This window comes from Miscanthus floridulus, chromosome 9, assembly GCF_019320115.1.
Source record: "Miscanthus floridulus cultivar M001 chromosome 9, ASM1932011v1, whole genome shotgun sequence".
NCBI lineage: Eukaryota > Viridiplantae > Streptophyta > Magnoliopsida > Poales > Poaceae > Miscanthus > Miscanthus floridulus.
Window position 1 is genome coordinate 107212591 of NC_089588.1, and position 12784 is coordinate 107225374.

Consider the following 12784-nt stretch of genomic DNA (forward strand, 5'->3'; position numbering starts at 1 on the left):
AGCAAACATTAGTTCATCTATTTCCTTTGGCAAATAAAACCTCCTAAAGAAGACATTGCTTGTCAAGCATGCCACTGATCGTGGTGATGAATGTCACTAGCCCGAATTTGGCTTGACATTGTCCACCTGAAACACATCATTTTGTATCACATCCACCATCAACAGATTCTCCACCTGAAACACAATGTTTTTTTATTCACATCCACTTCCTGTAGGGAATATCCAGCTTCCGCATTATGCACTGTCAAGGCATCAAGAATTAGACACTTTATCTTAGTTTAGTCTTTGTGACAGACATCAAGAAATAGACACTTAGTCTAGTCTCAGTGAGTTTCATCTGTATTTAATAGGTTGTCACATGATTGTTTTTTATGACATGGCAATGTTTTTAAGAGAGAAGAAGTGATCTAGATGAGCTGTGAAATTAAATATCTATGAAACTATAGAATGAAACTTGCATTGAGACGGATGTTTTATCCATATTTCTACATAATGTCACGGTCTTGAAAATAACACCATGAAATTCCTCATTGAGAATGGCCTTACTACCCATCCAGCCATTGACATATTGTGATGGATGGTTAGGGAAAGTCTTCAACTTTTGCATTGATGTTCATATTTTTTTTAGATTTAATGGTACTATTCTTTCTATTGTATGTGACGTGCCTAACTGTCCATCGACAAGAAGATAATTATGGTGACTGTCAATCTTAGATCTGTCTGCTGGAGCTTATTGGGATAAGCTGTACATATATGTATACGAGTGTTTGTATTTGTGCTGAGATTCATAAAAAAAAACTATACCCCTTTCATATTTCATGATGAATTTATATACTAAGCGTATAGTAATTATAAATGATAACGATGTTACATGGGCGTCCGTCGAGGTGTGTTCCGTCCGAACAACTCGTTTCCGGGTCTGCCCACCGATCGGGCCTCCTCCACTTCACCTTCAGGAAGACGCGGTTTCTCTAAAAAATAAAAAACACGACATCTCCTTTCCCTGCTGCCACACGCATGTGACCACCACGAGCCCATCCACCGCGCCGCCCGCCCGCCACTAGCCTTCTCCAATGCGGCGGCCTTCTCTAGCTGCGGCCTTTCCGTCCGGACGCCGCGCGTCCACTCCGCCTCGCTGCTGTCGTGCGCCCATTGTGCGCTGCTCGCTCCTACCCGCCGCACTCACCCATCCCGTGCTGTTCGCTCCCGCCCGTCGCGCGCGCCGCCTGGGCGGTCGAACCAAGCCCAGTGCTACTAGCGATGGTGGTGGTAGTGGTGCATGCGCGGCGCCGGCATCGACCCCAACGGCTGGAATCGCCCCGCCCTGGGCGCCCCAAGGTTGTAAGCGTATGTTTCAAGTGTTTCAGATGTTTTGTAGGTACGTTTCAAGTGTTTCATTCGGAGGTTGCAAAAGTAGATCGAGATGTTGCATACGTTGCAATGATTGTACGCGTATATTGCAAGTGTCTGTTCTCAATGTTTCATCTGTTTTGTCAGACATATGTTGCAAGTGTGTTTATCTGAATGTTGCATATGTTTCACACATATGTTGCAAGTGTTTTATCTGGATGTTGCATATGTTTGCAATTTGTTTTTCAAGTGTTTTTCATGTGTTTCAGACGCATGTTTCGAATGTTTCAGCTGTTTCGTACGTATGTTGTAATTGTTTCATTTAGATGTTTTAAAAGTAGATCGAGTGTTATACATCTTGCAGTGTGAGCCACCAGCCGCAGCTGCTGGGGCGCCATGCATGGAGGGGAGCGGCGCAGCAAGTGTGGAGGGGCGCGGGAAGCAGGGAGACATGGGGAGTGGCACGGGCGGGCCCCGCCTGCCCATGCAGCAGGCCCGGGCGTTCAGACGCGGGGGGTTCGTTCGGACGTTTGGGCGCTAGTGCTGCCGATATAACAATGTCTCTAGGCATAATTAATTCCACCAGGACAGGCAAAAACCAAGCTAAGTAAACTGTGCTCTGTGCTGCAACCTTGGATTGTTGGATTGGGGACAGGGCCTCATCGCGGCGTTCAGAACTGTGGATGACCTCTTCACCTGCATTTGTAACGAAGCGAGGCTTTTTATTCGGCACACGGCTGTGTAGCATGACTTGCACCTGTATGCAACTGCGACGTTGTGCTTGCTGGGTGCATAGTTCAGCACTCCGTAGCAGATGATGCTAGCAGGCAACATCTGCTCTTCTCATTGTTTGAAAGATGGCATGATTTTTATTCGAAGATTACATGTGCAGGGTTGTTTTCACTGGGAGCAGGAAGATGATAGATCAAGGCATCATAGCCATCAAATTGCTTTTCTATTCCAACTAAGGAGCACACTCTCTGTAATACTAAGGTGTTCTTACAACCTCATGGAAAACATATAGCAAAAGACCGGTGAGTTCCACCTCACAAGATTGATCAGCCCGCATCACAAGTATTCAACGTAGAGCAATACAACATTAGTTCTGACTTCTGAATCAGTTGAGGGAGGGGATTCTTGGTATTTACAGGACAATCGCAGCCACCAAATACTGATTCAAGTGTTGTCAGTTGGCAAACCGTTCCGCCGTTCCTTTCTGCTGTGTGGTACACCGCTGCTGCTTCCTTCCTGAGATGACTGTGGAAGGCTTAGGCACAGCTGCCCTGGCAAGGAATCTGTCAGCCTCGACGATGTGGCCTGGTCGCTTCCTAGCCAGGAACATCCACGCTCTGGTGAAGATGATGCACCTGGAAACAGCTGCAGCTCCCGAGGTTGGGGCGCATAGCCTTGACCAACATCAGCAGAGTGGTCCTGGCTGTGTAACAGAGTTGCTGTATTTGTTGGGTGTGCCATGGCCACAGAGCTTAAATTAGAAATGTTGCTCCACATCTGCTGTGGCATAGGGTGAGTTGCCAGATCAGCACCTACAGTGTTCGCAACTGGAAGTGACATCCCAAGGCTGTTTTGATTGAGGCTGCTGTTCCGCATCCTTGCACAGAGCTCATTTTGTAGTTCTGATATTTGTGATTTGAGCGAGTTGTTCTCCTCTTGCAGCTCATTCTTCTCTGACCTGACCTGTCAATAAGCGTACTTTAGGCTTAACAGGTGAAATGCAGATAATAAGCTGAAACATCTACCAAAGAACTAAATCAAGCAAGCAAGTGCTATCAGTAGTAGTCTCCACTGGTAAATATGAAACATTAACGGGAGTCAATTGAATATCAGTGAGTTTCGCATCTACAGTCAGTTTCAGTGAATCAATTACAGGATTCACAGCAGATATGTGTAAGAGCAACTCAAGCTAGATGTTTATAATTCTGAATAAGTAATAACTGTAGAGGACTTGGTGGTTTTCAAAGATGTGCAATAAGATCCCTTTGGTCATCTCCATCAGTTGAGAAACATAAGAATTCATGCATGTTGATTTTTTTATAAATCATATAAGTGCTTGAATTTGGAAACTCACATATTGGCGTTCCGATACAAGAGCACATTGTTCCTTCCTAAGAGATTCTACTTGGGTAATTAGATCTCGCAGTACTCGTGCAGCATCACCTAACACTGTAGCTTTTCCAGTATTTTGTCGATCAAGATCTGTAATAGCAGAACTATATAGATCAATGGCTTAGATATCTGTAGCAAAAATCAGTAACCCTAACATACAGACCTGTAAAACTAAGGCAATATTCTGCAAACAACAGGAACATATGAGGATGATTATGCAGTCATATTTACTAGCACAGGAATACAAAGGAAAAGGCATCAATGTTCATCATAAGTATGCAGTTCAGCAGATGGCATTCCCTACCTGTCATCAGAATAACATGATTGCATGGTACATCAGCAAGAATTATCCACAGTGGTGTTCCATTCAAACTTTCAAAGTACAGCATAGTATTAATAGCTTAACCATACATTGATTTTGAAGAATTTGGCGGACAGATTAGCAGTTCCTTTCATGTCAACAACCACAAACGTACTCAGTAGAAATGGTACTAACATGCTGATGCCAGAGTAAGACAAAGCTAGGATATCCATAATGGCATAGTTCCTTCATCAAGGTCAATACTATGACGACCCGTAAAGAAAATGGAAACAACAGAAGAAAAGGATTGCAAATAGTTTCAAAATCAATAAAAAAACTTTTTAGGGGCTAAATAACAACAGAAAAAGCTTTTGGCTTAGTAACATTAATGTATGATGGACCGCTCAAAGGGAAGCATGAAATAGAGAAGGAAAGCGAGCAGTTCGCATGGGGATTTTTTTAGCAATTTAAAGAAAGGGATCAGTAGACCTTTTACAGAACAATGAAGGTATATATGAGATGAGTTCTCTAAGGTGATACATTAAGGGCCAGTTTGGTTCACGATCTGGCAGGCAGCTCCTGGCCGCCAGGTGACCAAAATCGACGGCCTGAGATTGTTGCCTAGCAGGCAAAGCTGCCTGGGTGTGGAACCAAACACGCCCTAGTATACCGAATGATGCAGATATACTATGTACTGGATCCTGTAAACATAATATAAGCTAATGTATGTTATAATTTCAGTCCTCACTGAGAGGGCACATCATGCTGGCCACCATTAACAGATGAGCTCGAATGGAGAACAGAATGATGGAATCTAAGTGCAGATACTGATGTCTTTCTCAAGAGCGTAAATTGTTTCTATTACAAATAGTCAATGGTTAATGACCTACTGTACTAACCTAGCATACTGCCCAGCTCAACAAAAAGGTCATTCAACTGATCACGTTTAAGCTTCTCTCGTTCAGCTTTATGTGTTTTCTTTGGGTGAATAGACCTGCAGCAGAAGAATTTTCAGAAAACAGGAAAATAGTGCAGCGGGAAAAAACATGAGTAGGCTGAGTGAGGGAGTACACTGCAAGAGCAAATAAGTATTAGAAAGAATAGACAGCATCATTATTCAGAACAATCTGAAGGTGCAATCAACTAAGACTAGGGAAATCTTAACTCCCCTAGGTATCTGAATATAAACTTCGAACAAAACATATATTCAAACAAAACATATACTGTGTCAATAGCATGCAAATTACTACCACAGCACTCGTTAATTTGACAACAACAACAACAACAACAACAACAACAACAAAGCCTAATGTGGGCAAATAAGTATTAGAAAGAATAGACAACATCATTATTCAGAACAATCTGAAGGTGCAATCAACTAAGACTAGGGAAATCTTAACTCCCCTAGGTATCTGAATATAAACTTCGAACAAAACATATACTGAGTGTTAATAGCATGCAAATTACTACCACAGCACTCGTTAATTTGACAACAACAACAACAACAAAGCCTTAACAACTATGAGCTTGAGTTAATTGAAATTTAATACACTAGGATTCTGTTAAAACTTAACAACTATGAGCTATGGGCATTGTTCTAATGTGGCAAGTGGGGAGTGCCTAACTGCAAACCTTTTTTATGACTCTGTCCCAGTCTCAGAGGTCCTACACAGGATTTAGTTGCGGGAACCCATCTGCACAGCTCTTGTCCTAAACAATCTTTACTCTTTCGTTCTTGAGGGTTTCTTCTAGCTGCTTTTATATATGCGCAGGTTCTGCTTTATATATAGCAAACTTTCTATTTCAATTTTTTTTGTGAGTTCAGAATCAAGACCCGAGAAAAAAATGAAAGAAAAGAGCCACAACTTCCTGTGGTCTCATACCATATGAATTGATGGCTAGTCTAGCTTCTATATTTATGCAGGTGAAACTGATATGCCTATGGGAGCAGATGACACTGCTTTACTTATGAGGTAGTGATAATTAATAGCATACATCATCTGTCTCTCTCACAGATCATAAACTTCAAGTTATGGTCCTTTACTGGCCTATTAAAGAACTCCATATGACATGAAACTGAGCAAGCAGCACAATGATTAGCCAAAGAACTGGTGAAGACACGAATTAAACTGAACAAGAGAAATGAATGCAAATAAAGAAGATTCAGCCATAAACTACTGGTTAAATCATATTTCTGTACCTTCTGCAACATCTATTCCTAGATCACAGTCTGCTTTATATTTTGCTCATTTTGATCGGATCTTATTGCTTGCAGTGGGTCAAATGAAGAGGGTGGGGACATAGTACTCATCTGGTGGACTGTGGATGCTAGCATTTTTATGTACACCCAATATAGGTAGCTAACTAAGAGCAGATACTTCAGGCTCTAGAAACAAATATGGCCATGCACACTGTGGGCCATGGGGTCATACTGATTACTGCTATGAAATTAGTTGTACAAAACTGGATAAAAAAAATACTTTGAGGCTAACCCATTAGCAGGCTTCTCAGAAGCAGCATTTGAACTGCCAGGCAGTGAATCTGAGCTTTCTGTGTCAGCCACCATGCCAAGAATATTGTTCCTGCGTCACAAAATTGAGTATTTAAGCATTAAAAGAGTTAAAACCAAGTGTAGCAACAAAGGGCAACTAATCTGGGCTACAAGGTATCACAATTCAGAACACAAATTCAATCCACATAAAAATGTGGAGTTTCTAAGGAAGCTGTACCACGGAAGCATCAAATGCTCACAATACCACAACAAGCTAAACTTTTAACCTCGCTAGGAAAGAAATATAAACAAGAAGCACCATATGTCTGATTGACGATGATGGAGTGCAGATAATTACATAAAAAATGATCAACTTTATGTATGGACTATGCACAAGGATCAGATCAACAATGAAAAGTCTATCTGAATCTGCATAAAGAACTCAATACATCTTTTTTTATAAAAACGATGTTATAAAAAACAGTTGCTAAATTAACCTACCAAATTGGCCAGCTTTATCAATCCAAGAACACAAGAACACTATAGACAGTCCAAGAAACGATATCAAGCTAGCAACCTACTCTTTCTCTTGACTGAACAGCAACAGCAAAAATCTTAAACTGCTCATGCGTCATACAGCCCATCACGAAGTTAAAGCCAATTTGATCCATCTAATTATTCTCATTGGAAAACTGGAAAATACACAAAGAATCCAATACAGATTTTTAACATCATATCGAACAACTATAAAGACACCAGCTTTCACACTGAACCCATTCGACTCTGACACCCAAACACCTCAAGAGATCAAGCCAACTTTTACCCCTCCCAAGTGCACCGCAGAGAACCGAGCTTTGATCCCCCACGCCCACCCAAATTTAGATCAAGAAACGATCTTTGGCACGCGGGTACCTCAGCCTCGACGGATCTTGATCCGCAGACAGCTGGTCCGCGGTGGGGAACGGGGGACTGGCGGCCGCAGATGGAAGGTGGCCGGATGAGCACGGTCAGCGACAGGGGACCGCTGGCTGGGGAAGTGGAGAGCTAGTGCGGGGAGGGAGGGAGGGAGGGAGGGAAGCGAGCACACGCACGCGGGCGCAGCGAGCGTGTGGCGGCCACCCACCCGCACACTTGTGTGACCCAGGCGGCAGCGCGGCGACACATGGCGTCGCACGTCGGTCCCACCGGCACGGGAATTCCCTGGTCGACGTAGATATGGATGAGGAAAAAGCTTTGGTAAGATTGGATTGGGACCGATGATGAACTAGCTCCCAATGGATTGGGATGGGATGGGATGGGGATGGGGAGGCAAATTGTCTCCCCTTGTGACTAAGCCAGATCCTTCATGATTTTGTCATTGTTGTGCCACGTTAACGTCATGACGTGTAAACAACCAGCTGGAAAAACGTTTACATAAATCATTATTATATCTATGTATAGGGCCTGATTGATACAAGTGCTATTTGCTAATAGCTAGCAAAAATTAGCCTAAATTAGCTCTAATGCATCTGAACAGGAGCGGAAATGCTCCGGCGTGAGCATCCGTCCCATGCCCGGACAAACGGGCACTACGTGACCTCACGTTGTCGGTGGTCCACGTATTTTCCAACCACACAAATATTTACTCCTTTCAGGTGGCCAGACTTATTCTCTCTAATCCCCTCTCTCTCTCCTCCGTCTCTCCATTGTGGAGACTGTGACTCTCCTCCCTATCTTGAACTCGCGTGCTTGCCAGCCAAGGGGTGCTCGCTAGCTGCTAGCGCGGCAGGTGGTGTCGTGCTCACCAGGCAGGGGGTGCTCGTCGACTACTAGCCACTCGCCAGGGGTGCTGCAGGGGGTGCTCGCCGAGTAGGCCGCCGTGCTTGCCAGTTGCTCCTCGCGTAGGTGCTCGCCCAGCGCAGTGCCTCCGCTGGGGCACCGACGAGCTCCATGCGCCGCCATCGACCTCTGCATCGGCGTTGAGCTCCGTAACAATGAGCCTCCATTTGTCCAAGCAGTAAGGTGATATTGCGCTGGAAAGCGCATGTTGCAAGCATATGTTTCAAGTGTTTCAGATGTTTCAGATGTGTGTTGCAAGTGTTTCACATCGATGTTGCAAAAGTAGTCGAGATGTTGCACATGTTGCAATGGCTATACACGTATGTTTCAAGTGTAGGTTCCAAATGTTTCATCTGTTTCAGACATATGTTGCAAGTGTTTTATCTAGATGTTGCAAAAGTAGATCTACATGTTGCATATATATATGCAAGTGTTTCAAATGTTTTCATGCGTATGTTGCAAGTGGTTTCATCTAAATGTTTGCAATGGCTACACATGTGGTTTTCAAGTTTTTCTGGTGTTTCGCAAGTGTTTTAGACGTATGTTGCAAGTGTTTCAACTATGTCGGACGTATGTTGCAAATGTTTTCTCTAGATGTTGCAAAAGTAGATCTAGATGATGTTGCACATGTTACAGTGGGACCCATCTGCAGCAACTGCCTGCTGCAGCTGTTGGGCCTGTCTGCATGTGCGTGGGTATGGAGGGGTGCTAGTATGAAACCTTGTGGGCGCATATCGAGATGGAGCGGTGTGGGACACGGAGCAGACGCAGGACACCAAGCAACGCGAGACACGATGCGGCCGTGGGACACGGAGCGGCGTGGGCCCCATGTGAAGCAGCGTAGGCATGCGGCATGAGCATCCGAGCGCTAGTCTTTCCCAAACAGGAGGGCTAATAGGTGGTATAGTTTTTTAGACAAGTCTTCGACTAGTTGTTAGCTAATTATCTAGACAACCATAGCTAATTTGAACTAATTTTTAGCCCCAATTAGTAACTAGTAATATGTATCCAAACGAACTAATTTTATATTATACTAACAAAGCATGCCTATCTGTTGCAAATGGCATGTATAGCTTGTTATGGGGATATTTAACTAATCTCTGACTGCTAGGTTTAAACGGGCAAAAACATATTTGTCATGAAAACAGTAATTGCATTACATTCCTGTCATTTTTGCTGATATGGCACGCCAGATCACTGTGCTAGCGTGGATGGTGGTGAGGTCCAGACGTAAAGGCACATGAAAAGTCCATTTTGTCCTTTCCCCTTTTAACTTAACTATGTTTGTTTGCCTCATCCATCATCTTTTCTTCCACTCCCACCCTCACTCTTTCATTCCCGACGGCAGCGGGAGCAAATGGTCACTACTACAGAAAAACTTTTGTGAGGCATTTAGAAAATGGCCTCAGAGGTGGGCGCACATTTGAACCGCCTCGGTTAATGCTTGGGATTAACCAAGGCGGTCACTTTTATTAACCGAGGCGGTCACAAATAACCTCCTCGCAAAATCAATTTACCGAGGCGGACATTTTATTTACCGAGGCGGTCAAAAATGTCTGCCTCAATAAATCATTTACGGAGGCGGGTGTTTGTAAGGTTAAAACGCATTTGCCCCCTATGTGGGTTTTGGTGTATTGATGACATCCAAATTAGGGACTAATGAGATCTTAATGAGATATATTGCAGCTTTAGTCCCTTGAAAGTTTTAAAGAGTTGATCTAAGATGAAATGGTGTCCCTCAATCTTTGAAGTTAAAAGGCGGACGAACTCAAAGCGCTCTCCAAAGTTTCATATTTTGTTTTGAGTTTAGGTTTCTGTTGATGGTAGTTAACAACCACTATAAACCATCAATATAACTTGAATAAATGCATAAAAAGGATCACCAACAAAGCCTTAGGGGTTTAAACTAACAAATTCCACGAGTTTTGCTGAATCTGTATTTTCTGCAGGGTTTATTTAGAAATCGTCAAGGTGGACCTAGATGTCGGAATTAATTGCGCTTATCCACAGCGAAACAAACACCAGAAGATTCCAGAAGACTCGAGAGGACTCCACGCCGAGGCGGAGCTCGAGTGGCTACCAGCTAGGGCCGGCCAGCCACACCTGTAGGCCGCCTAGCCCCCTAGGGCCCACATATCAGCCCCTGTCGCTACATCGGTTCTCCACCGCCTCCTAGATTGCATCTACGTTGTTTATTCAAGTTGATTTGATCCGAGGGTTTAGGATTGATGCTCTAGCCTATATAACTAGCCCCTACCCCCCCCTCCAGAGACACTACCATAAGTCAAGATCAGACTAGAGATTAGGGTTTCTAGAGAGAAGAGAATAGAGCTCCAGTTCTTCAAAGTTCTAGTAAGGCTAGCTAGCAAGGTTCAAGTAGAGTGTGGGCTATTGCTCAGGATTTCGGATCCGCCGTCTAGAGACTGGTATAGCTATTGTATCTCTTTTTTTATGACTTTGTGCTACTTCAATATTATGTTGCTATTTATTATGTTCCAAGTTTGCTCTAGTTATATACTTGATATAGTTGTGATTGATGATGAGTTTATGCATATGTTCGCAAAGCGCTTAGCCCAAGACGTGCGTGGGTTAAGTGGTCAGACATTATGTAAGGATGGTGCTTAGATATTGTTTACCTGCGGATGCATTCTATACTCTGGGTCATGTGGTAGATCACGAATGTGACACTCCCATTGAGTCTTTTGTAGTCCACTCCCCGTTTGTAGAGCAAGTAGAACACGGTTGCGAAGGGAGACAAGCTCTGTTCTTGATCTTCCTTAGTAATGTTCCTTATGCATAGATTTAGAGTTAATTATGCTATAGATGAGAGTGTATATACTTGAGTGTACAAAAGACTTAGTAAATAAGGAATGGCTTAGAAATCTTTTACTCTTACCGAATCTCCTACCTAGCCATACTACATTTTATGAATCTTTATTTCTATCTCTGGAATTATTATCAATGCTTTATACTTATCATTTATTTATCATTTGACTTACCCCTGCCATAGCATGAGAGTGGTTTTTATCATAAGTATACATATTTGTCAATATCTCTATGCCAACAATCCCATAGCTCCTCCCTATGGATAAAATATAAATAACAATACTTGGTATACTTCTAGGTGAAATGCTACAATGGTATATTATCTGCGCGCTTGCGGATACTTTACTTTAACATATATAATTTTCTCTGAGTTTACAAGTGTCATTAATAATTACCAACCATGCATTTTTGGTATCATGCTAGGTATGACAACTTAGTAAAGAGTGATGCTAAGAAATATCAACAAGCATTTCTAGCGCCGTTGCCGGGGAAGGGGCACATGGCTATAGAGAATTGATCAAATAAATACTTATTGATAAACCATAACAACTCTGCTTTAGTAGGCTTACCCTTGTTTGTCGTTGTTTGTATTTTATACAGGGTATTGCAGAATTGGTTGTGATTCATCAATAACTTCCAATCAGAATCAACCTAATCAAAAGGAAGCTCAACACCAGTTTCTGAGCTATGGCTGACAAAACTCTACGTGAGTTGTTTGCTCCGAGCACCGAGAACATTCGCACTGGACCAAAACTCAAAACCAACAACCTTGAGTTTGAGCTCAAGCCAAGCCTCATCAACATGGTGCAACCTACCCTATTTAGTGGGAAAAGTGAAGCAATGGTCCTACACCAACAAAGATAACATCAATACATGGGCAAAGTGTTCAAAGGCCTTAGAAAAGTTCTTCCCAGTAGGCAAGACCAATGCCTTAAGAGGAAAGATTTCAAACTTCCAATAGCAGAAGGGAGAGACCATTCCAGAAGCATGGGAAGGTTTCTAAGAATATATTTCAGATTGTCCTCACCATGGAATAGAAGATTGGTTGCTCATGCAAAGTTTCTACCATGGATTAACTCAGAAAGCTCATGAACAACTTGATGCCACTACTAGAGGATCATTTATGTCACTCACCCTTGGAAAAGCTAAAACTCTTATGGAGAAGATAGCCTCTAATAAAGGTTGGTCATCATGCAATATCCAATCATGCAATAAGAGTAGAGAAGTACCAGAAGAGGTGTGTGCATTGTCAACCCAGATGGACGTACTATTGAATTGGCTTGAACAACGAGCCAATTACAAGAGAGATCATCAGGCCATTCAAGATGCTTTCATTGCTCAAAACATATGTGAAGAATATTTGGGGTTTGAATTCCCTAAATATCAAGAGGATGTAAACATCATTGGCAACAATTTAGGTCCACAACAACAGAGACAAGGATGGAATCAATAACAACGATCAACCTACCTGGATGGAATCAACAACAACGGTCAACTTACCAAGGTAAGTACCTAGGTAACAATTATAATTCTTTTAATCCCAAGCAACCATCCCTAAGAGACTTAATCTTAGAACAAGCTAGGATTAATAAGAACATTTCTAAAAAGCTTGCTTTTAATGATAAGGTTCTATAAAACATAAATACTAAGATAGATAGTTTTTCTTCTGCCATAAAAGACCAACTTAGCTATAATAAAAAGATAGAATCTCAATTACCTGTGGGGGGTACGACCCCGGATACCCACGGCAGGTCACATGGGCTATGCCTCTAGGGGTGGCCTAGCCCGCAAGAAGGAGCCTTGCGGGGCACGGTTCTACTCGGCGACCCTCGCAAGGCACGGAGAGGATATCCTGAAGACGTTACGAGATCTGA

At 42.9% G+C, this 12784-nt stretch overlaps 1 protein-coding gene and 1 non-coding gene across 4 annotated transcripts; both read right to left on the reverse strand.

Moving 5' to 3' along the window:
• Window positions 1-2268: 2268 nt before the first annotated feature.
• On the reverse strand, window positions 2269-7355 carry LOC136484069 (transcription factor BHLH062-like). 3 transcript variants are annotated; one of them, XM_066481230.1, is made up of 5 exons: window positions 7179-7355; window positions 6256-6357; window positions 4675-4769; window positions 3437-3564; window positions 2269-3045 (listed from the first exon to the last, which is right to left on the reverse strand). In XM_066481230.1, the coding sequence occupies exons 2-5, from the start codon at window positions 6339-6341 to the stop codon at window positions 2527-2529; spliced, it is 828 nt and encodes a 275-aa protein (XP_066337327.1). In that variant the 5' UTR covers window positions 6342-6357; window positions 7179-7355; the 3' UTR covers window positions 2269-2526. The 3 variants fall into 3 exon arrangements, with proteins under 3 accessions (XP_066337327.1, XP_066337328.1, XP_066337330.1); XM_066481231.1 differs by having other exon boundaries at window positions 6268-6357; window positions 7179-7354; XM_066481233.1 differs by lacking the exons at window positions 4675-4769; window positions 7179-7355 and having other exon boundaries at window positions 6268-6348.
• A 4482-nt stretch (window positions 7356-11837) lies between these two features.
• Window positions 11838-11944, reverse strand: LOC136484656 (small nucleolar RNA R71). The gene has a single exon (XR_010766157.1). It is a non-coding gene; the product is annotated as a small nucleolar RNA R71 (small nucleolar RNA).
• Between the last annotated feature and the right edge of the window lie 840 nt (window positions 11945-12784).